General features: G+C 38.9%; 1 protein-coding gene across 3 annotated transcripts in view; it reads left to right on the top strand.

Moving 5' to 3' along the window:
* Chd1 (chromodomain-helicase-DNA-binding protein 1) overlaps nucleotides 1-24200 on the top strand; it is a 447987-nt gene that overhangs the window by 335947 nt on the left and 87840 nt on the right. For all 3 annotated transcript variants that reach the window (XM_067135606.2, XM_067135608.2, XM_067135605.2), the window contains exon 23: nucleotides 13522-13777. In XM_067135606.2, coding sequence (XP_066991707.2) covers nucleotides 13522-13777 — 256 coding nt within the window. The remainder of the gene's footprint in view (nucleotides 1-13521; nucleotides 13778-24200) is intronic.

Below are 24200 nucleotides of genomic sequence, written 5' to 3'. Positions count from 1 at the left end.
GTATGCTGCGCTGCAAATCTGTGTGCTCTAATTGCGTCCTTGCTCATGTGCGAACCGAAATGTTAACGAAAACACAAAAAGTTAATGAAAAGTTTCATTCACAAAAGTTAAAGAAATTTTGTTTATCAACATGCTCGAAAAGTTAATGAACACGCTATTTTGTTTATTAACATACAAAAATGTTCATGAACATTGTTCATAAACAGTGTTTATTAACAAAGTTAATGAAAATATCTCGGTGTGGACGCACCTTAATACGACCTAATAGGTTGAAAGTCTATTTCGATTAGAATACTGAAATGTTTCCCACAGAAGCCTCTGGAGTGATACCGTATTTCTCCAAATCCAAGACGACGTTTTATTCTCAGAATCTCATGTGAAAAAGCAAGGGTTATCTTGCATTTGTGGCCTAACAATAATCAACACCACTGTCAAGTACCGCAGTAACCACGCTGCTTCTTTTCACCCCCGCGCGCAAGCGCACACAAAACTCATTGACAATAAACAACTGCCGCTTTATTATACATCGCTAGCCGCGGCAACTGGTTGTACAGTGCCTAAGTGTAACGTCACTGGATTTTGGGAAATAGTGAAGAGAGAATGACGTTCTGTTAGCTTCTACAAAAATGTTTCTCAAATCTGCAGAATGGCATCAAAACATGCGAACCCCGAATTCTTAGAAAGGCCATGGCTACTCAACAGCAGATTTATAATGTGTCTTCTGCACCTGGCGCTAAGTGAAAATTAAGTTTCATAGACAGCAAGAATGTGTTCGTGATGGATCGTCGTACTGTAAAGATACATGGAACAGGTATTGCTGGCAAATTTTTAACGGGTTCTCGTCGATATTATGATGCCAATTTTAAGTTCATGGTTATCAAACACTCGAATGTGTAGAATAATTGTGCAGCTGCAAGAAAATACAGCATAGCCTAACTAATGCCAATATTTGGCGTTAGCATGAAGACAAAGATAGCTAAAAATGCGTACTGTACAAAAAATGCATTCAGTGCTGTGCAGCAAGGATGCTTTAAAGAAGTCGAAGATGAAATTGTGAGGTATGTGCACGAAATCCGCAAGGGCGGAATGGCCATACCGCGGCGCAATAAAATTGTTGACCTTCAAGGGCCACGATTAGGCCAATACATAGCTAGCCGCTGAAGTTGGCCGAACCCGGCAAGCGAGATGTGCGTGCAGCTGTGGTGAGTTATATCTGACGCTGAGTGAAAGTAACTGTTTTATAGTAAGCAAGAATATTTTCCTGGTGGATTGTCGAATTGTAGAGGTGCGTGGAATAGGTTTTGCCGGCATATTTTCAACGGGTTCTCTTCGATATTATGTCTTAAGTCAATGCTTATTAAACCCACGGAAATAGAGAATAATTGTGCACCTGCAAAAAATATGGCATAATTAAAGCCAATGTTCGACGTCTAAAAATAGTCTAAAATGCGTACTATACAAGAAAGACATTCCATGTGATTTTACAAAGCACTTTTTAAGCCTGATTTAATTTTTTTGGAGGAAAATGTGGAGGTCATCTTGGATTAGGAGAAATAAGGTACTACAACTTTTTCAGAATGACATTAAACACACACTTTCACGTACTATCGGATTTCAAAAAATTACAATCAAGTAAGTCGTAGTGTGGAAATTATGCGCGAAAACACATTTTGAACAAATTGATTGCAGTTTTATATCGATTTTAATGTGTATGGGGGTTTTCCTGACTATTACAAAAAATCTGATATAACAGACTTCTACTGTACTTTCAAAAGCTGCTACTTCAAGATTTGCCATATTTTCTAACAGTTTCATGCGGAGGCTTTTTGTATATAGCTTCGTATTGGCCCCAAAGAAAAATAGAGAAGGATTCCGACACCCGGACCTCATACACTACTTTATTGATCTGGATGACTTATTTCCATCATTCTCTTTTGAGGTGGCTCCTACTCTCTTCACTGATGACAGCAATAATCCAAGACAATCTACCACTTTCTTGTCCCCTACTGTTCTCCCCTCACTTTGAAAGAAACGAATAGCACTCAAAACCATTGCAAGTTCACCCTCTGACAACGGCAGGCTTGGAGGCATCTTGAAGAGATGCGGCCAACATGCAGAACATAGGCAGACTGAAAATAGATTGCGGGCAAACCAAGGTAACGGCCATTCCATTTCACAATTGCCCCTGGCAAGTGTACACGGCAACACAGCACCCGGTTACACCACCCTGCCTTCTGTCAGTTGCACAGTCTGGCGTACACATGAACTCCCATCAATATTACTCTTCATAAATTCAGTACCACACTGTATGGTTTCTGATAACGACAACTAAGTGCTACAAAACAAGCCTAAGTTTCTTGTTGCACGTCATTCCTGGGCTGAAAAATAGTTGCTTTAGAAAAATTATGAGAACTTTTTTTGGGTGGTTGAAAAATAAAATTGTAACGTGAGTATTACACTAAGAATACATGTGGTTATAACATATAAAAATTTATTTACCATCAGACAAGAAGTTTTCAATGTATACATTCATAATTGAGCAATTCCTAGAGAAGAAACCAAAATGCTGGACAACATTTTTTACAACCGCAAAAAAAGTAATTAATGAACTTCAAAATCAAATTGTCTTATATACCCTAATGTAGAATTAAAGAAGGAAAATATTGATATAATTCACTTTGCAATAGGCCTATCAGTTCATTGTATTTAAAGACTATACTCGAGCATCCATAATAAAAATCTGACAGGAAGTTCCCTGGTCATTGTACAACTCTGGAGACAAAGTTTCATGCAATAAAAGGTACTCTGAAAAATACTGTATAATCTTGAATACCACCCGCCACCGAGTAAGACCCGCACCCTTATTTTGAAAGAATTTTTTTTTTTTTTTAAGTGAAGTCAAAATTATTTACAATCTTTACTAACACACATCAAATGATTAGAAAATACAAATAAAAGTAAACAAACATTTCCAGAACGATATGCAACGAGTTCATTCGTCATCATCATTATCATCAGTACCAACTTCAGAACTTTCATCACCATCACCTTCCCACAAAATGTCGTCATCACTGCCATCCATAGCATTAGAAATGCTACATTTCCTGAAGCCCTTCCGTACGAGGTCTCCAGGGATACGATTCCATGCTGTCAAAATCCACGAACACAGCAGCTGAACTTCCGGGTGCTGAATGTGACCAGTTGGCGTCAGTGTGTGATTATCAGCTGCCATCCATTCTGTATAGAGCTGTTCCAAGGCTGCTTTAAATGGACGGTTCACGCAGACATCCAGCGGCTGTAGCATAGATGTCATCCCGCCCGGAATGACTGCTAGCTCGGTTTTCCCATCCTTGATATGTTTCTTCACAGCGTCTGTCGTGTGGCTGCGGTAACTGTCGAGAACAAGCAAGCTCTTTTGTCCCAATAATGCACCAGGGCAACGTTGCCAGACACACTTTACCCAGTCTTCCACAAGTGAACTGTCCATCCAGCTGGAGTTCTGAGGTCTGACGATAACACCAGCGGGCAGATTTTTAGGAAGCGTCTTTCGCTTGAGAACAATATACAGCGTCAATTTGGTCCTGTCGGCGAGAATACACAATATTACCGTACACCGTTGTTTTTCATTACCACCTGTTCTAATGGTAACACTTTTCGCACCCTTAACATTCACAGTCCTGTCCACTGGCATTTCAAAGTAGACTGGCGTCTGATCTGCATTGCCAATTTGGGAAAGCAAATGTGCATTTTCCTTCTGCAACTGAATTATGTGATGCTGAAACGACAATAACTTCTCATCGTAGGCACCAGGAGACGCTGTGAAATTGAAGTACGCCTTTGTATGCTCAACCCATTTCATTTATAAAAATTATTAAACCATCTTCGGCTTGCCTTGAACCCTTCCGATGAAAGTTCCTTTGCAATCTCTAATGCCTTTAGCTGACACATTTCGGTTGACATACCATATCCCAATTCCTGCCTTTCTGTCACATATTTATAAAGTGTTTTTTTTTTTTTTTTTTTTTTTTTTTTTCAGTTTTTGGAAACTGTACACTCAGTCTACAAAAAGCCTTACGATCACCCCTACATGTTAATAGCACATTTTTCTTCTTTCTCCAATTGCAAATATACGACTCGTCAATATCGTATTTCCTACCGGTGGCACTATTTCTAATAATTTTGGCTTCCCGAACTACTTTCAGTTTCTCACTCGCAGTAAAAGATCGCAAACGCTTTGTGGAATTCATGTTGATACTCCAAGAATGTGCATGAGACTGGCGCCAAGTGTGGAAGTAGCGTATACTGAGAGTGGAGAGAGCATTGTTGCCAAGCCACGCCGGCAGTGATGCCCGATTTACGCACATTCGGAACGCGTATTCGGAAAGATAAATTTCCGAAAATTTTAAATAAGACCTGCACCCAATTCTGGAAGTGATATTTTCGTAAAAACAGTGCGGGTGGTATTTAAGATTATACAGTAGATTGTTTATTTATGTAGAAGGAGGCAGTTGATATTGTCTTGGGAAATTACATGAATTTGTCCGTTCCAAATAAATTGCTTAGCATAGTTTTCTTGGAAAATACATGTTTCAAGTGAAATGCCCTTAATTAGATTGACATGTCCATCCACCCTTTTTCTTGGATACGAACGTAGAACCCTCGCGGAAATTTTACTTTGGGCATTATTTTTAGTTTTAGAGCAACGTTGTTCGTAACAAAATCACATATTTAAGTAGATCCTTCTCTACTTTCAGAAACTAGCCGTGTTTTGGTCTGCGAAATGCTTTGCGAGAGTTGTTGGTCACTTGAAGTGCACTACTCTGTTACCGCGGCAGCGTGTGTTGCATTCGGACAATGAATACTTCCGGCCCGCTGCCCTATTCCCGTATGTTTCGGCACGACTTTAAACCGTGAGTTTATATGGTGTAGTATTACTCGAATTCTTGCTCACTCTGAACTAACAAACAGTTTTGAGAACACACAAAATGCATCTCCCGTTCCAAAACACTCGTAAAATACGTTTGTACCAGACTGGAATAGAGGGTCACTATTCACTTATGCGCTGATTCTCTCACTGTACTAGTGCAGTGGTATTTCCTACCGGCTGATAATAGCACGTTGCCAAGTATTTGGAATGCCCGGTTTCGCAATAGGAAGGCTGATGCTACCTGAATAGTTGAGATCTTGATTTCGAAACGCATCTGGAGCTGCATGATGGATGTTCGAAGAAGTGGGTGTGTCAAATACGTAAAGATTTCTTTTTCTCCACTTTGGACCCAGAAATATTGGAATGCGTAAATTATGCAAGGGCATTATGCAAGAAGATACGGTACTAGATATGATTTTTTCCTAAATAAGGGTATTTTACGTCGTGTCTGTGGATACAGTGAAAACTATCTCTAGCATTTCTGAGGAGAGGAGAGTATCGAAACGTGTAAAAAACACGAGAAAACAAATATAAAAACCTTTTCTGCAGAGGCTTATAAAATAACAACCATGTGTTGAAAGGTTTGAAAAACACTAGACAACAAATGTGAAAACATTTACTCAGGGCCAGTAAAAAGTATTATTGCAGGTCACACTCTTACTTCGGACCAATGGGTTGTTAAACAACATTTTCTGGTCACTCTCTTAAGCAATGAATTGGAGGTTACACTCAAGTCATGTGCGATCCGAGGATTGACTTTGCCTGCCATTTTGCATTCAACAAAACTTTGACCAACTCAGGTGATGGAGTTGAGAAAATTAGAAAGGTAGGGGATATGAAACTGGCTAAGGATTGTGTATTTTTGGTTTGAAGTTGTATTGAAAAAAACATTCCAAAAGGGTGTTGATTTTATCTGAGATTTCATTTAGATTAAGGGTTGGGTTTTGTTTTTGGTCAGTCGATAAATACCGTGTAATCCCGAATACCACCTGCACTTTTTTTTTCAAAAATATTGCTTCCAAAAATTGGGTGCAGGTCTTATTCAATCCTTTCATTTTGCAGCACGATACTTCACCCCTCTTAGGGAATGTTATAGTTTTTAGTTTTAAGGGTTGGCACAGTATTCAACCAAATCTTCTGACAGCGTTTGTTTGAAAATAGCAAGTGGATGTGTATATACCGTATTATTATCTCTTATGTATTTCATGTGATGATGGAGATTTGTTCTGTAATGTAAATGTGTGTAAAACTTCCCTAATCATCATCATCATCATCATCATCATTTCCATTTATCCAGCTGTAGCCAGGTAGGAGCAAATATGGTCCCTCTCCACTTTCTTCAGTCGTTCCACCACTCCTCCTCCAACACTGTGTCCCAGTCCAAGTTTCTTTTCTATAATACTGCATTGGATTCTATCCTTACATCCCAATCACGGTCGTCCACGGCCTCTCCTTCCTTGCATTTGCATTTCCATCACCTTTTTTGGCATTCTTTCATCCTTCATTCGTATGTGCCCAAACCATCTTAGTCGGCTCATCCCTGTTTTATCATTCATTTTTTCCACTCCATTTTCTTCCTGGATTTTCTCATTCCTTACTTTGTCTCTTCTACTCTTCTGTATCATACTCCTCAAACCATTTCGGCTGCCTGTATTCGACTGTCATCCTTCTTTGTCATTGCCCAAGTTTCTGCTCTGTAAGTTGTTATGGGTACGTAATACAACTTGTACATAGTTCCCTTTGCTTCCATTGGCACATCTTTGTTCCATGACCTGTTTCTTACACTATAATAGAAACAGCTTCCAGCTTGAATCCTGTGGGTGGTGGCGGTAGAATAACCCACGGTATCCCCTGCCTGTCGTAAGAGGCGACTAAAAGGGGCCCCAGGGGCTCTGAACTTTGGAGCGTGGGATGGCAACCACGGGTTTTTTAGCTGAGTCCTGGCATTGCTTCCACTTACTTGTGCCAGGCTCCTCACTTTCATCTATCCTATCCGACCTCCCTTGGTCAACTCTTGTTCTTTTCTGACCCCGACGCTATTAGGTTTGCGAGGGCTAGGGAGTCTTTCATTTTCACGCCCTTCGTGGCCCATGTCTTCCTATGGCCAATATCTTCATTTTTCGAAGGGTCGGTCCCTTCCATTTTTTCTCTCTGATTAGTGTTATATAGAGGATGGTTGCCTAGTTGTAGTTCCTCTTAAAACAATAATCACCACCACCTCCAGCTTGAATCCTTTTACTAATCTCAGTATCCAGTCGAGCATTCTCCATTAATTCACTCTGCAGGTATTTGAAAGTCTCCACTACTTCCAGGGCTGGTCTGCAAGTCTAATCTGACCTTTTCCTTCCTTCTCCCCTCTAGTCATAACAATAGTTTTACTCTTTTCCACACTTATTTTCAGTCCACATTCTTCAATCTTCCCATTCACCACATCCAACTGTTCTTGAACCTTCATGTCGTCTTCTCCCCGAATCACAATATCATCTGCAAATACAGTAACATGATGTTCATTTCTCTTCCTCCATATGTTGCTTTTGCTGTTCTCATTATGTCATCCATTACTGTTGTAAACAGTATTGGTGATAGAACACTCACCTGTCTCAGCCCACTAGTGATTTTGAACCAACTTGTCCTGCCAACTTTTGTTTGCACGCAACTACAACATTCCGTGTACATTGCCATGATCATTTTTATTAATCCCTGCCCAGTTCTTTTTTGCACCAGACTGTCCCAAACTTTAGTCCTGGGGACACTGTCATATGCCTTTCCAATGTCAATGAATGCCATCACCATATCATTCCCATACTCCCATTGCTTTCCATTAGTTGTCTCATAATGAAAATGGGCTCTATTGTTGACATTCCACTTCTGAAACCAAACTGATTTTCCTGTATCTGATTTTCAATCCTCAACCTTATCCTACTTTCCAGTATCCTCTCCATTATCTTAGCAACATGGGATATCAGAGTAATTCCACTTTAGTTCTTCAATAATTTCTTGTAGCCTTTCTTGAAAATTAGGATGATTATTCCTTTTTGTCAATCCTCAGGGAGCTACTTATTCTCCCAGACAATCCTGAGAACTTGGTATGTCCACTGCAGGCCTACAGCTCCAGCTGCCTTTATCATCTCCAGTGAAATTTCATCTATTCCAGCAGTTTTTCCATTCTTCGTCTTTCTTACTGCTATTTCAATTTCATTCATTGTAATTTCTTTATCCGTTTCTTTATCAACTAATTGCCTTTCCGGGTGGTCCATTGAATGACTGTCATTAGTTCTCATGTTCATCAACTTCTCAAATACTCTCGCCAATTATTTCTTATTTCTTCTGGCTTTGTTAATATTATACCGCCTTCATCCTTCACAAATCGAGTGTTTACTTCATCTCTCTTTTTGTTGACAGACATGTCTTGCGCAAATGTAACAGAAATACAAACATACATGGTCAGTTTCGTCATCTTTGGGTTGTCACTGCCTTCTAATATGAATTTGTGTTAAGTAAAACATCTCTAAGATTCAATTCTGAATATTCTCCTTTAGATTACCAATATGTCTGCCTGTAATTCACTTATTTGTTCTGATTTCTTTCTTATATATCGACTCTAATTGCCGTGATTTTTAATATCTTTTGCAGGCAAGCTTAAAATATTATCTGCTGCTGCCGTTCGGGATTTGTGACGTAGTGCTTACGTTATCTCCTTCTTGATGTAATATTTTAATTTCTTGGCGATTCTTTTACGCGTTCCAGTGGAATATTTTGAAATATCAACCTTCTAGAATCAAATGATTCACTATTTCTCTCCAAATAAATGGTATCTGCTCAAAATATTTGCATATTTTATCCTTGAAGATTCGATGCTTCCTTTTGCTTCGAGTATTTTATGTAAAGTTGTGATAATAATGCTGTAACAATCTCAATCATTCCTTTCGTTTTCTCATTGCTGCACAGTGCGTAATTTCAGGAATCTAGCCGGCCAAAAATCATATCTCTGACACTAATGGACCAATTTACATAAAACTTAGTATGTAACTGCTATAATTGGAGATAATTAAGGGTGTGGTCAATCATTTAAAAAAAAACAAATGATTACGCCAAGAATAGAAATAGTAATTTTAGTCATTTGAATCGTTTTTCGTTATAGCTTTAAGAAATTAAATAGATGTTAATAGTGGGACATGCTGTTTAGAATGTTTAAAAACAGATGCAGGAATACATGTACTTACCAAACAATTTAGTCGTTAGATGCAGTTCCATCAGAATCGCTAGCTTCACTGTCATTACCTCCTTGAGCAGAACCAGATACAGGAGGCTTGGACAGTAAGTTGAGCACTTATTGTGAAAGAGGTATCAACTTCCTCTTCCTTGATTTCCCTAAGCTGGTAATATAAGGGTCCGAGGATATAAGCAGGCTATGGAAAAGGTCAGTATTTGTGTCCTTTCTGGAGGTTTTCATGATGAATACTTGTCTGAAATGCCTATTATCTTTATTCCTGGTCTCCTGGGCTTCCTCAGAGAGTTGTCCAATAGGTATAATACAGTGCCCAATGACTTCTTCTCCATGAACCAAGAGTTTGTGCAAAGTTACAGGCATGTAGTACCATTTGTATTTTTGTAAGTACAATTGTGTAGTTTCCTTTGCGTATATGCCAAATGCCACTTCATCAATGGCATTCCCACACGATGAGTTTCTAAGATGACATGTAGATGGTTTATTAAATGTAGATCTATTCCAGTAATATCCGCAGAAGTGGAAGCCTCCCTGAAGAATCTTCTAGCGGTGTTTCTATCATTAGTATTGCCAGCACTTTGCTTCAGTGTATCAACCAATAGACCCGTTTCCTCCCTGAACTGAACCTGTATATTATTCTTCTTTCTTTCTTACTTCAATCAGTTTCTTCTCCTCAGCATCTCTTATTTGCCACTTTGTTACATCAAGTCTGTACGCTATATATAAAAGGCATTCGAAACATCGAATCCATGCATGAAGTGGTGATAACCCAAACTTAAGTGTTATTGGGTTAATTACTCTCTCAGTCACTTCAGGAATATTGTTCATCTCTTTAGGGGATGTGCCACATATATAACACCTTTGGGAAGACTGATAGGAAGACAATGCACTTCAGACTTTTCCATCTACCATAGTGAAATGTAGCTCATGTTCAACCACTATTGTTTTTTCATCATTCAGGACTACCGTAGTAGGCAACAACTTCTCTTCTTGGGCACTGATACATTGCACCTTGTCGCGCATTAAGTCGGCTGTTTCTTTCTGGAACTCTAATTTAATGGGCCTGCAGTAACGAGATGATGAAGATCTAGGATTATGCCAAATTGTATCCTGGTTTCTGGTGTTTGGGTGGCTAAACAAAAGCTGAAGGGGCACAAGTGAAATACAAAACAGAGACTCATCACTTAATGATCGACCCTGTGAAAATCTCTGTTTGTAGCGACTTTGATCTGAATTGCCATCACAGCCCTCATCGTTACAAGTTTATAGTGATATTTAAATTCTTGATCTGCCAAATTCAACATATTCCCGTGTATTTTGCAAATTCGGTGTACTGTATGGTCAAGAATCGCTTGTACAGTAATCGGACCTCTGCAGATGAATCAGTGATTAAAATATCACTGGGGTAACATTCGTATTTACTTTTTCTCACTAGATAATATGGAGGGTACAAGTTACAGTTATATGTTTTAGCATTTTCCCTCAGTTCCTTGTACTGATTAGATGCCAATTGCAAATCAATTATTATAGCGAGAGTCTGATCGGGTGACATTGTCAGTTGTTCCTGCAAAAATAAATTGCAAGACCTTTTCATTTTTGTCGCACGTTGAGGAGAGGCAAATGAAAGTTCACCAACAATATCAGTGGCATCCTTTTTCCCAGAAGCTCGAAGACTCATCTCTGAGTGGTAGAAACTATCTTTTCTTGTGATTTTTCTTCAAGAACTGATCTAGTTTTCCTTCTCTTAGACCGTTCACTCAATTCTGCAAACAGTTACGTGGACGTCCTCGAGTGCTAGTACTGGCAGGCTCATCCTGACATTGTGATGCATGTCATCCTGCAAGGCTCAGTTTCTGGTCCAACCAACTTTTGTTGTACTTCAAGAATTTGTCCCGTTTTCTACTGTATTTTGTCCAGCGTGATCGAATTTCAGCACACAAAATACTGACCGATTTCGATATTGGCTTGGATATATCCTCGGAACAATCCTCAAGGTCTAAATATACAATTACAATATTCACAATATCATTGTTCCGCTTATATTCTGTGCTGTTCCTCAACAGCTCGAAAACCAACCTCCGGGTTGCAGAGTACATGGCTTCTGAAAAAAATTAATTACTCTCATGGTCGCGCCTGGTTGCAGCAAAAAATCACAGTTTTCTATTCATTAAAGTATAGATAACTCATCCAAAAACTTTCATTACAGAAATCGAAGGCAATCCCTTTTGAAAGTCAGCTCAGGTTTTTATAATTAGATAGTGCTTGGACACCCTTACCTGAATTTTAGGCGCACATTCCGGACAATAATATAGTAATTTTCAGCATATGATACAAAATATATAAAATACATACCTTCATCTAATATAATCACACTGCACGTTAAAGAAATATTTAGTTTTGACGTCCTTACTGAGCCCTCGCATAAAAATAACTGTGCGCTCGTCTCGCCAGAATATTATTGCCTAACGGAGAAGAGCCACTTTAGGCCTTCGGTGAGATAAGATAACCAGACGGCGCGACCTTTCAGTACTTAATTACTGTACCCAAGAGTCTTATAAACACGTCTCACAGAAAATGCACACCAAAGACAGGGGTGGAAAATATTATTTTCGGCCAGCTGGATGCTAGAAATTACCCACTGTGCGCCGCCTTGATATTTCTCGGCTCGATTACACTATATTTATTAACTTTGTGATATTGATGATTGAATTTCTGTGCCGTATCTATACTTCCCACGGCAACTGCGTCCATCTTAGTTCCAACTATCATTTTATGACACTGAATTGGTACATCGATTTCTCCCACATCGATTTAAATATATTGCTTGCGATATATTTATCTGTTAGTTATTTATTTCAATGTGACTTTTCGGTGTTGTAAAGTGACTTTCTTTCTTTGTCTTCCTTATATCTCTTTCTTTAGGTATTTCATGTTCATTTATGCTAGACTCTACCTATTGCAATATATTACTTTTCTATCTATCTTTGTTGTGTTACCAGCGATGTCTCTCATATGTGTACTTAATTCTCCTTGAAATATAGCTTCATCGCACTCCTGTCTCTTGCTACCCTCTTTGTTACCTCATACTTGTATTCTATCCTGATACTGTCCAGCATCTGATATCTTCTCCATCCTCTTTGTCTTTTCCCATTTACCGTTCCTTCTATAGCATCTATAAGCAAGCAATCTCTCCTCATCCAATGGCCAATCCAATTGTGCTTTCTCTTCTTGATTACTTTTAATATATTTCTCTCTTCCCAAACTCTTCTCAAGACTTCTTCATCCTTTACTTTTTCTATCCATTGTATACTTTCCATTCTCCTCCAAATCCACATCTCAAATGCGTCCAGCCTTCTTTCGTCTTCTTTTCTCAATGTCCATGTCTCAGCTCCATACATTGCCACACTCCATACAAAGCACTTAACAAATCGCTTTCTCAAGTCTCTATCCATGCCCCCACAAAAATGTCTACTCTTCTTATTAAATGCTTCCTTCGCATTCGCAATACGAGTTTTCACCTCTCAACTGCACCTCATATTCTCTGTTATTACACTTCCCAAGTATTTGAAAGCATCCACCTGTTCTATTATTTCCTGGCCTAACTTTATGGTGGTTTTCACTTTCCTTGTGCTTATCACCATACATTTTGTCTTTTTCTTATTAATTCTCATTCCAAATTCTTCACAGACAGCATTTAGATCTGTTAGCGTCGTCATCATAGCTCGTTCACTCTCTGCCAGTAGGACTATGTCATCAGCAAATCTAATACATTCTATTCTCCTGCCACCAACTTTCTCTCCTCTTTTTCCATTCATGGATTTCTGGATAATCTCTTCCAAATACATGTTAAAAAGTATGGGGGAGAGACAGCAGCCTTTTCTTACTCCCCTTCCAAAAAAAAAAGGTGCGGAAAGCTACCCCTGCACGTTCCAGAAGGCGCGTTCTTTCATGACGCGGAGAAATTTTGAATTTAAATTACTCTGTAAAAGACTTTTTTTTTTTTAAATATAAAGGCAGTTTTAAATTAGAAGTCTGAATTTCAATAATGGGTCTGACATTGTTCTTCAAATTATGAACTATCCTATTTCAAATTAAACAATTTAAATAACATGCAAAACCGTACCTCATGTTTCCAGGAACGAGAGCTTCTTCGAATTAAACAAGATTTTGAATTAACCAATTTCGAATTATCGATGTTCTACTGTATAGTAAAGCATCAGGGTTATCATCAATGAGAAATGCTCTCTTTATTTTGTGCTCTTTATGTTGATGGTAATGATTTGTTTAGAGATGTTTCTTTTCCTTTATATTTAAGGGAATCCGAAAATTTTGAAACTGATTGTAATGAAATTCTTTCTCATTGTAGGGTGAAACCATCTGGCTTTGATGTTGAATGGACAATAGAAGATGACTCCAGGTTGCTGCAGGGTGTCTATCAGTATGGCATGGGTTCATGGGAGGCTATTAAAATGGATCCTTCTTTGGGTATTGCTGACAAAATTTTGGTTAATGAAGGCAAGAAACCCCAGGTCAAGCACCTACAAACACGCACAGACTACCTGCTGCGAATTCTACAAAAGCAACTTGATATGGCCGCTGGTGTGGTGAGAGGCCATAAAAATGTAATTTTGATTAATTTTTTAATAACTTTGTATTTTGACATATGCAGTAGTGGTTTTGTTAGATATAGTAATAAGTTTTACAATTAGCAACATTGTAGCCATTGGCAAGAAGTTCTCTTGGCAATTTTTTTTTTTTTTTTTTTTTTTTTTTTTTTTTTTTTTTTTTTTTTTTTTTTTTTTAGAATTCAAGTTATCCATTTTTCGAGCTGTACCCTGCCTGTCTACCTTGAACCATACTTAAGAAATCTTTTACCATCTTCACATGTCTTCTGATATACAATAAAATCTCGTTAAGACATTTTTGCAGGGGATAAGGAAAGAGAACATGCTATACGAGAAAATGTACTATTGAATACACACATAAAATCTATCCAAAAGTGATATGTAAACACACACAATATGTTGTTTTTTTTTGCATACGTGCATTTTATGTTGTGTATGTACAGGTACAGTAAAAGTAAAAAGCTATCTACTGTTTCTAAAGGTGAGAGTATTAAAAGGCATGAAAAAAATGAGAGAACAAATAAGAAAACATTTTCCAGTTGGGCTCATTAAATAACAACAGTGTATTAAAAGATGTGTGAAACACCAGACCACAAATATGAAAACATTGGCACTGGGGCCCATAAAAGTATCAGCATATTATTTCTAAAACAAATGTTAGCTGAAGCCTTATATTTTGGACCAGTGGAGCATTAAACATTGTTTTCTTGTCACATACTTCAACAATGAATTATGTGGCGGTTAAACTCGGCCGTGTGCGAGAGAATGTCTTTGATCGCCATCTTGAATGCAACAGCACTTGTTAACACGAACATCTTTGTCTGTTTTTTAAAAACGATTATTAATTATTAATTATTAATACAACTTCCTCCATGAGGAGGCTGCCACAAGAATAAAGTACATCACTACACAATATTTTTTCTTCTAATTTTGCTAATTTGCCAGACAGAAATACCCATCACAAGGCTCAGGAATAAGTTTGGAACGAATTGGGAATGTGGCATGATGTATGGTTCTTCAAGTGTTATATAGATGGTTGCGGAGTATGGTTACTGAACCTCGTATTGCGGCGATAGCGATGTCGTGAAGTCATGTCTGGTTGAGACCGAGAGAACCCCATACCTGTACTAGAAATTTAGGGATTGTGCCTCGAGCTCCGATCATGAGTCCATGGACGGAAATATTGTCTAGTGTCGGATTTTTTATTATGGACACTCGAGTTTAGGCTTTAATTACAAACGAACTAATGGGCCTATTGCAATGCGAGTTATACCAATATTTTCCTTGTTTAATTCCACATTAGCATATATAAGACACATTGTTTTTGACGTTCATTATATATTTTTTATTTGTGGTTGTAATAAATATTGCCCGGGTTTTTGGCTTCTTCTCTTGGAAGCGCTCACTTAGGAGTATATACAAGGAAAACTGCTTGTCTGATTGTAACAAAACTTTTGTGTGTTATAACCACATGTATTTGTAGTGTAATACTTAAGTTACAATTTTTTTTCAACCACCCCGAAAAAAGTTCTTATCATTTTTCTAAAGCAACTCTTTCTCAGCCCAGGACAAACGTACAGCAGCATACTTGAGCTTGTTTTGAAGCACTCAGTCATGGTTATCAGAAACTACAACAATTGTAACCATACAATGTGGTACCAAATTTATGAAGAGTAATATTGAAAGGAGATTTTGTGTACTATTACATGTTATAAACCTCATTTTAGGTCCGTATTGAAAATTTAACAGTTCAACAATGATAAAGGTGTTTTAATTTATTCCACCTATTCAATACTTATATTATCACGTATAGTTGTTACATAATTAAATTCTTAGTTACATGGGACATGTTTCGCCCTCAATTAAGGGCATCTTCAGCCTAAATACAATAATCAAAAATACAACTAAATTAAAAGTGGACGTTAAATACAATCATCAAAAATACAACTAAAATAAAAAGTGGAAGTTAAAAGTTTAGTCTGTTCTTAAAATTCAGAACAATAAAATTGTGAAAAATGATAAAATAAAAAGATGCTAATGGAAAACTGTCTTATGATTAAACTATAATCTTGTCAGAGACTAAAACTTCTATTAAAATTCGAATTAAAACAGTTCATATAAAATATTGGAAAATCAAAGTGGTAGTAATAAAAAGCCAACGACATGAGGGCGTGTACACAAGCATAAACTTGATTGTCATGAATACAATCTTTTCAAGGCCGTTGATGAAATTCGTAGTAAGTAAGGCAGAAGCATCTATTGAAAAATTGTAAGAGGCCGTTAGCACCGGTAGGTAATAAAATGGCTGAATCCTTGCCAGAAAATGTCAACAGATGCAGAAATAAGTTTTATGTAAGTGGAAGTTGTTATTTCTTAACTACTGTTGAGTTGGTTGCTGCCCGTCTGTTGGCTCTAAGTCTGGTGTTATAACTTACATAAAACATACACTTACATAAAACTTATTTCTGCATCTGTTGACATTTTCTGGCAAGGATTCAGCCATTTTATTACCTACCGGTGCTAACGGCCTCTTACAATTTTTCAATAGATGCTTCTGCCTTACTTACTACGAATTTCATCAACGGCCTTGAAAAGATTGTATTCATGACAATCAAGTTTATGCTTGTGTACACGCCCTCATGTCGTTGGCTTTTTATTACTACCACTTTGATTTTCCAATATTTTATATGAACTGTTTTAATTCGAATTTTAATAGAAGTTTTAGTCTCTGACAAGATTATAGTTTAATCATAAGACAGTTTTCCATTAGCATCTTTTTATTTTATCATTTTTCACAATTTTATTGTTCTGAATTTTAAGAACAGACTAAACTTTTAACTTCCACTTTTTATTTTAGTTGTATTTTTGATGATTGTATTTAACGTCCACTTTTAATTTAGTTGTATTTTTGATTATTGTATTTAGGCTGAAGATGCCCTTAATTGAGGGCGAAACATGTCCCATGTAACTAAGAATTTAATTATGTAACAACTATACGTGATAATATAAGTATTGAATAGGTGGAATAAATTAAAACACCTTTATCATTGTTGAACGATTTTGTGTACGCCGGACGGTGCGATTAACAGCAGGCTGGGTGGTGAAATCGGGCGCAGTGTTGCCGCGTTCAGTATTAATCACGCGCACAACAAACGCAGCTTTTTGTTTACTTTCAACCTTTAATTTTATTTCCTCTTATAAATTTCCTCAGTTGCTGCATCCCGACATACCTAACTTAGACGAATTAGAGACTTAAGAACACAGGGCTACAAGACCTTTGCAGACAAAATCTGGTGCAGACAGAATCATACTATGAAATATGGGTGGCAAGGATACGTGGTTGAAGCTTTAAAAAACAACTTTGACAACTATAATCTGTACAGAGGGTACATTCAGCAAATTTATGGATGGCGTGGAGGGTTAAAAACACCGCCTGGAGCTGGGAAACGCATCATAATTTTACACATCGGAAGTGAAGAAGGATTTCTTGACGGTGCAGAACTTTTGTTTTATTGGCAAGAAAGGAAGTGGTGATTACCATAATGAGATGAACTTGACTCATTATGAAGAATGGTTCACGAAAGTCCTGAGTTTATTGCCTCGAAGGTCGGCTGTCGTTATAGATCAAGCTCCATATCATACGATGGTCGATCCTTCATCTAAAAACCTGAACATGTCATGGTTGAAACCTGAAATAATATCTTGGATTACATCAAAGAATATTTCACTACCACCTGGAGTTGACGATTATAACAGATTCACTAAATCAGAGCTGATTGTCTTTGCCAGGCCTTATTTTTAAACACCGGTAAAGAAGCTGGAACAACTGACTAAACGACTTCGACTAGATGTACAGCTTGTTTGGTTACCAGTGGCCCATTGCGAGCTTAATCCACTCTAGCTCATTTGGGCTTCCGTAAAAGGGAAAATAGCAAAAACAAATATGGCTAACACATTAGAAAATGGTAGAGGTATGGAAGCAATTAACGCTTCATGCCAAGAAGCCTTACGTACCGTGACCCCTGAACTCTGGAAACAATGTATTAAACACGCTAAGAAAATTGAAGACCCCTACCGGGAAAAAGATGGACTGTCTGAAAATGTCCCTTATTTCGAGCCATTCATAATCAACATGAATGACAGCAGCACCGATTCATCGGAACCACAGTGAGTTTTCAGATGAAGAAAATAGATAGAATTAAATATTGTAAATATATGTAAATAATAATGCAAATAACTCTTGTAAAAATTGTACAGTGTGATATTTCTAAATTAGAAGTCAACCATTTTTAAACCTGCCATTGAAGTCCTAAGCCCTTATGAGAAAACATGATGGGAAGTGAAATTTATAAAAGGAAATAAAATTAAAGCTGGAAAGTAAACAAAAAGCTGTGTTCGTTGTGCGCGTGATTACTACTGAACGCGGCAACACTGCTTTAGAAAAATGATAAGAACTTTTTTCGGGGTGGTTAAAAAATTGTAACTTGAGTATTACACTACAAATACACGTGGTTATAACACATAAAAATTTCGTTACCATCAGACAATTAGTTTTCCTTGTATATTCTCCTAAGCGAGCGCTTCCTAAAGAAGAAGCCAAAAACCCGGGCAATATTTATTACAACCACAAATAAAAAATATTTAATGAATGTTGAAAACAATGTGACTTATATACACTAATGTAGAATTAAACAAGGAAAATATTGGTATAACTCACATTACAGTAGGCCTATTAGTTCGTTTGTAATTAAAGCCTAAACTCGAATGTCCATAATAAAAAATCCGACAGTAGGTGATATAAGTCCTTTTACCATTTCCTTCCTGACATCTTCATTTCTCACTCTGTCTTTCCTATTGCACTTTTTAGGTGTTTCATTTCACTGGCCTCATACTATATTTCACAATTTGTCACTAATAATGCCCAGTTGTTCTGTACCCTACACTACAATTATCATTGGCAAATAGCACATTACTTTCATCAAATGCTTACTTTGATTCGTTCACATTACCATTATAAATAGTAGGGGTGACAGCATTCTTCCCTGTCTCAGCCTAGTAACATCTGTAAACCATTCTGTCCTCTAACTGGGGTCTGGACACAGCTAAAACATTTGCCATACATTGAATGTAGAATTTCCATTGTTTGTTTGCCAACTCTCTGTCTTACCATTGTTTCCTATACCTTCCTCCTAGTACACTATCATATGCCTTTACTGTATCAAGAAATGTCTCATACTAGATCTTAGCCATATTCATTCATTCATTCATTCATTCATTCATTCATTCATTCATGTATTTAGCTTCCATAGACTGCACAGTTACATGTTATGAAATATGCCAACTATAGGAATTGTCAAGAGGTTTTTTAAAATTAACAATAACCTATGCACATGATGATCACTTTGTAACTAAATAAATATATTGACATTATAACAGCACATATTAAATAATAGGATATTTGCAAGAAACAAAATACACATCTATGAAGGAGGTATTAGCATTAAGAACAGAACCAATAAGACACCAGCACCCTTTTTAAAACTATTTACAAGATATTCAGAATTTTTTAAAATTAATAATAGCACAATTACCAATTACAGTAGAAAGAAAACAGCTTCACAGAGAACTGTGCTCTGGGTCATCAGAAGAAATCTCGACTGTCCACGAGAAAGGCTTCTTAAACAATGACTCTTTAAATTTAGACGTTATAATAGAAGTGGAAATGGTACGTTCATTCGCCACCAGATGGCTCCCAGGACGTGGTACAGCGCTAGCGTTCGAAGCGAAAGATGACCGAACCATCAGAATCAGTCTAAGAGGTTCACATAACATGTGTACGCAACATATGACATCGACAGCTGTATGACATTGACACAAGCCTGGAATGAAACATCTGACGATGAGGAACATATGAATTTGGAAAACACCAAGAGGAAATAACAATAGTGAAGGGACAGGGAAGGGAACTACTTACGTAAATTCTTAATGGCTGGCAACCAGGTATTACTTAATTGATAGCCGGTGTCCCTGTTGAAATTGTTAGGATTTCTACGTATTTCCACAGCTTCCCGTATAATCCTGGACCTGTAGTGTCTAGTGTGGGTAAGAGCTCGAGCATCTTGGAACATGACGTCATGACCCAACGATAGAGCGTGCTCAGCTATTGCCGATTTGTCTGGTTGGTTGAGACGAATATTACGTTCATGTTCTTTGATACAGGTACCAATGGACCGGCATGTTTGGCCAATGTATACCTTACCGCAAGTACAGGGAATTTCGTACACCCCAGGATGTAAAAGTGGGGACAATTTGGCCTTGGTTTTACTCAGACTGTGAGCCATTTTAGTGGTGTTGCCAAACACAGTTTTTATATTGTGTTTGCGGAAGACCTTGACAATCAATTTAAGATATTACCAAAATTTATTAGGATCAACCTATTCAATACAATAGAATTTACAAAGTTAGGACTTACATCCTATTAAACTAAAATTTGAAGGGACATTGTTGTATACAAGGAACTTGGTATGCAGTAACACAACATAAAGTTTATTGTTTCAATGATTTGATACAATATATATAAGAGATAAAACTGAATTCTTCTTGAAACTTGTTTGAATGCATGTAGTTAATGTTGAAATTAAATCTTAAATTGAATGTCTGTTGCATATGTACAATTATACAACACGAGAGTTCTATATACACTTAGTTCTATCTTGAGGAGATAGTCTGTTTCACTAATAAATTGTCCTGATAGTCGAAAACTATCTTCTGTGAAATTACAAGCGTAACTTGTAGAGAGAGGCAGAATGCTGGTACTAGGTTTATACTTGCAAGGAACTTGCATTAATTTATTCAAATACCAGAATGCTAAGGTGGATATCGGAGCACTGGTGAGGACTAAAGGGAGTAGCAGAATGCTATACTCGGAGCTCGACGTGGCTACGGGGATCAGGATAATGAGGCAATGTCGCTGAGGTGAAACCTCGCGTTCAGCAATTTGTCCACCTGTTCAAAACACGTTTTTAAGAGGCATGCCTCTGTGTCTGACTTGCGGTGTGGCCTGGTCTTCGAACATTGGGGTAGTCCTGGAGAGGCTCGGAACGAAGCTCCTTATCTATTGCTGGCTGACGTCATTGGTGAGCGTGCCATGGCGCAGTGAAGACACCTCGTAGCTGCTAGAAACTTCGGTCCTGCGGCGGGTTGCGGAGCTTGTAGGCGCAGAGCTTGCTATGCGGAGGACACACACAACACCCTCCCCTCCTAATTACGCCGGTACGGTGCGAAGCGGCGCTGGCGGCGGCAGCGATGCTGGGCTGGAGAGTCGGCCGGGTCAGTTGTGTTATCCGGAGCCTGGCCTGGGCGAAGGAGCGTAGAATTGTCCTGAAAAGAACCCATGGTGATTAAATGGTTCAGAGCTCGTTCTGCAATAGATTTGTTAGGCAGGACAAGTGAATCAACAGAAGGAGATGGACGATAGTGGAGGCGGATCTGGTCTTGGTGGCGGCAGATGCGTTTCTCTGCAGTCTGGATGTCGTAGAGACGATGGCCCAAGGTACGACAGATGATACCAGGTATCCAGGGAGGATTGGACTTGAAAGTCCGGACATAGACCTTGTCGTGAGCGTTGAACTTAGGCTGTGAGCACTGCGGCTGGGGGGGAAGAGGCTGTAACAAAGAAAGCAAAGTGTGATGAGGGCGTCTATGAAGCTTGTGGGCTGGAGTGAGGTTGTCAGAACCAGGCATAGTCCTATATCATCCTAGGAGTTGGAGTAATGCTTGATCTTTACTTAAACCTGAAGATACAGCTTTCTTCATGCTTTTCTTGAATGTTTGTACAGAACGTTCAGCTTCACCATTAGACTGTGGGTGAAAAGGCGGTGCCAGAATATGCCGAATGCCATTATGTTTACAGAAGTTCTGGAAGTTAATGGCAGTAAATTGGGGACCATTGTCGGAGATGAGCACTTGAGGTAAACCTTCAGTAGTGAAAATCTTCTGAAGTGCACGAATGGTAGCTTCTGTAGTAGTAGAATGTATTTCTACGACGTAAGGAAAGTTGGATAGAGAATCTATCACTATGAGCCACATAGAGTTGAGCAAAGGTCCAGCGAAGTCTATATATACTCGTTCCCATGGAGAAGTAGCAGGAGGCCATGGAGCTAGGTCAGATGACGGTGCGTTCTGATGTATCTGATATGGGTCACAGTGGCGGATGAGTTGCTCAATGTCGGCGTCAATACCGGGCCAATAGCATTGTTGACGGGCGTTTTGCTTGGTGCGTGATATTCCCCAATGACCTTCATGTAATAAGTCGAGAACTTGTCTGCGTAGACTAAGTGAGATAACCACTCGGAAGAGGGTTCCTGTTTCCGATAGTATTACTCCAGCTCGAGTCGTGAGACGATGCTGTAGACGATGATAAGGTGCAAGGCTGGTAGGAAGCTTGGTTTGAAAAGGCCAACCATTGCGGATATGAGTACGTACTGTAGCTAGTGTACTATCCTTATGAGTCACCTTGACCGAGCTCGATAGCTGCAGTCGCTTAAGTGCGACTAGTGTCCAGTATTCGGGAGATAGTAGGTTCGAACCCCACTGTCGGCAGCCCTGAAAATGGTTTTCCGTGGTTTCCCATTTTCACACCAGGTAAATGCTGGGGCTGTACCTTAATTAAGGCCACGGCCGTTTCCTTCCACTCCTAGTCCTTCCCTGTCCCATCGTCGCCATAAGACCTATCTGTGTCGGTGCGACGTAAAGCAACCAGCAAAAAAAAAAAATGAGTCACCTTGGTGATGCAAGTAGCGTCAATGGGAAAACTGGAGACTGTGTCTTCAAGTTCTATTTCTAACTGAAGACATGCAGATTCTTGAGAATCAAATGTAGTATCAGGACCTACAGGTAAGCGAGAGAGAGCATCAGCATTACAATGCTGGGATGTGCTACGATAGACAATGTGATAGGAGTAGTCAGACAGATATATGGACCATCTTTGCAGTTTCCTTAGAGAGTGTTCAGGGATCTTATTACCAGGATGGAATAAGTGAACAAGAGGCTTGTGATCAGTAATGATGAGGAAATGGTTGCCATAGAGATACTCGTTGAAATGGCGAATACCAAATATAATAGCTAAAGCTTCTTTCTCGATTTGAGAGTAGTGTCGTTGATGCTCGTTGAGTGTCTTCGAAGCGAAGGCTATAGGACGTTCTTGTCTGTGACGATCCTTCTGGGAGAGAACGGCGCCGAGTCCATAATCAGACGCGTCCGTGGCGAGAGTGAGGAGCTTACCGGGCTGAAAATGAGTCAGCTTGACAGCGTGGACAAGGGCCTTGTTGATAGTCTGCCAGGCATGTTGACATTGCTGAGACCAATGAAATTTAGCATTTTTCTTGCGTAAGGCGTTCAGAGGAGCTGCTACTGAAGCGAAGCGTGGAATGAACTTGCTATAATAGTTCGCTTTGCCTATGAAGGATTGGAGCTGCTTGATGTTCTGCGGTGAGGGCATGTTGACAATGGCAGAGACGTTCCGTTCGCTAGGTCGAATGCCATTCTTATCAAGGACATGACCTAGGTAGTGAACTTGAGGATGAAAGAATGTACATTTAGCGAGATTCGCTCGGAGGCCATTTTCCTTCGATTTGGTAAGGAGTAGGCGCAGATTATGCAGGTTATTATCTTTGCCAGTCACAAGAATGTCATCCAGATAGTTAGCACAACCGGGAATGGAGGCGGTAAGCTGTGCTAAATAGAGCTGGAGAAGTCCAAGAGGGGTATTCAGCGTGAGACACTGCTTGGATTCTTAGTCTAAAAGTAGCTGCAGATAGGCTTCTTTGAGATCCACTTTGGAGAAGAACTGTCCACCGGCTAAACGGCGAAATAAGTCCTCAGGACGGGGAATTGGAAAAACGTCTGTTTCAACTTGAGCGTTGATAGTGGAGCGAAAATCACCACAAATGCGAATTTTGCCATTAGGTTTCTTAACTGCGACTAGTGGAGTAGCCCATTTACTGGAATTGACGGGAACTACTATACCGTCTGCTATCCATCTCTGTAACTCTTGAGTAACTTGGTCCTGAAGTGTAAGTGGGACTGGACGCGCTTTGAAAAAGTGAGGCTTGGCTCCTGATTTTAGCTGGATATGAGCTGTGAAGTCGTTGGCTGTGCGTAATGTAGAGTCGAAGACTTCTGGAAATTGTTCTAGGAGATCGGTGACATCAGAGGTAGGCTGTAAGGCTGAGACTACATTGACGTTGTCATGAATTTGGAAACCGAATAAATTGAATAGATCCATGCCTAGAATATTAGAGACAGTGTTGTTATTGACTACGAGTAAGGTAACGACCTTATGAATATCCTTATAGCTAGCAGGAATAGTGATTTGGCCCTTAATGTCAATTTTCTTCTTGTTAAACGTAACAAGTTGGAC

Source organism: Anabrus simplex, chromosome 1, assembly GCF_040414725.1.
Source record: "Anabrus simplex isolate iqAnaSimp1 chromosome 1, ASM4041472v1, whole genome shotgun sequence".
In the NCBI taxonomy this organism is placed as follows: Eukaryota; Metazoa; Arthropoda; class Insecta; order Orthoptera; family Tettigoniidae; genus Anabrus; species Anabrus simplex.
The sequence above is the reverse complement of the archived record's forward strand: the minus strand, read 5'-3'. Positions and strand labels throughout refer to the sequence as shown.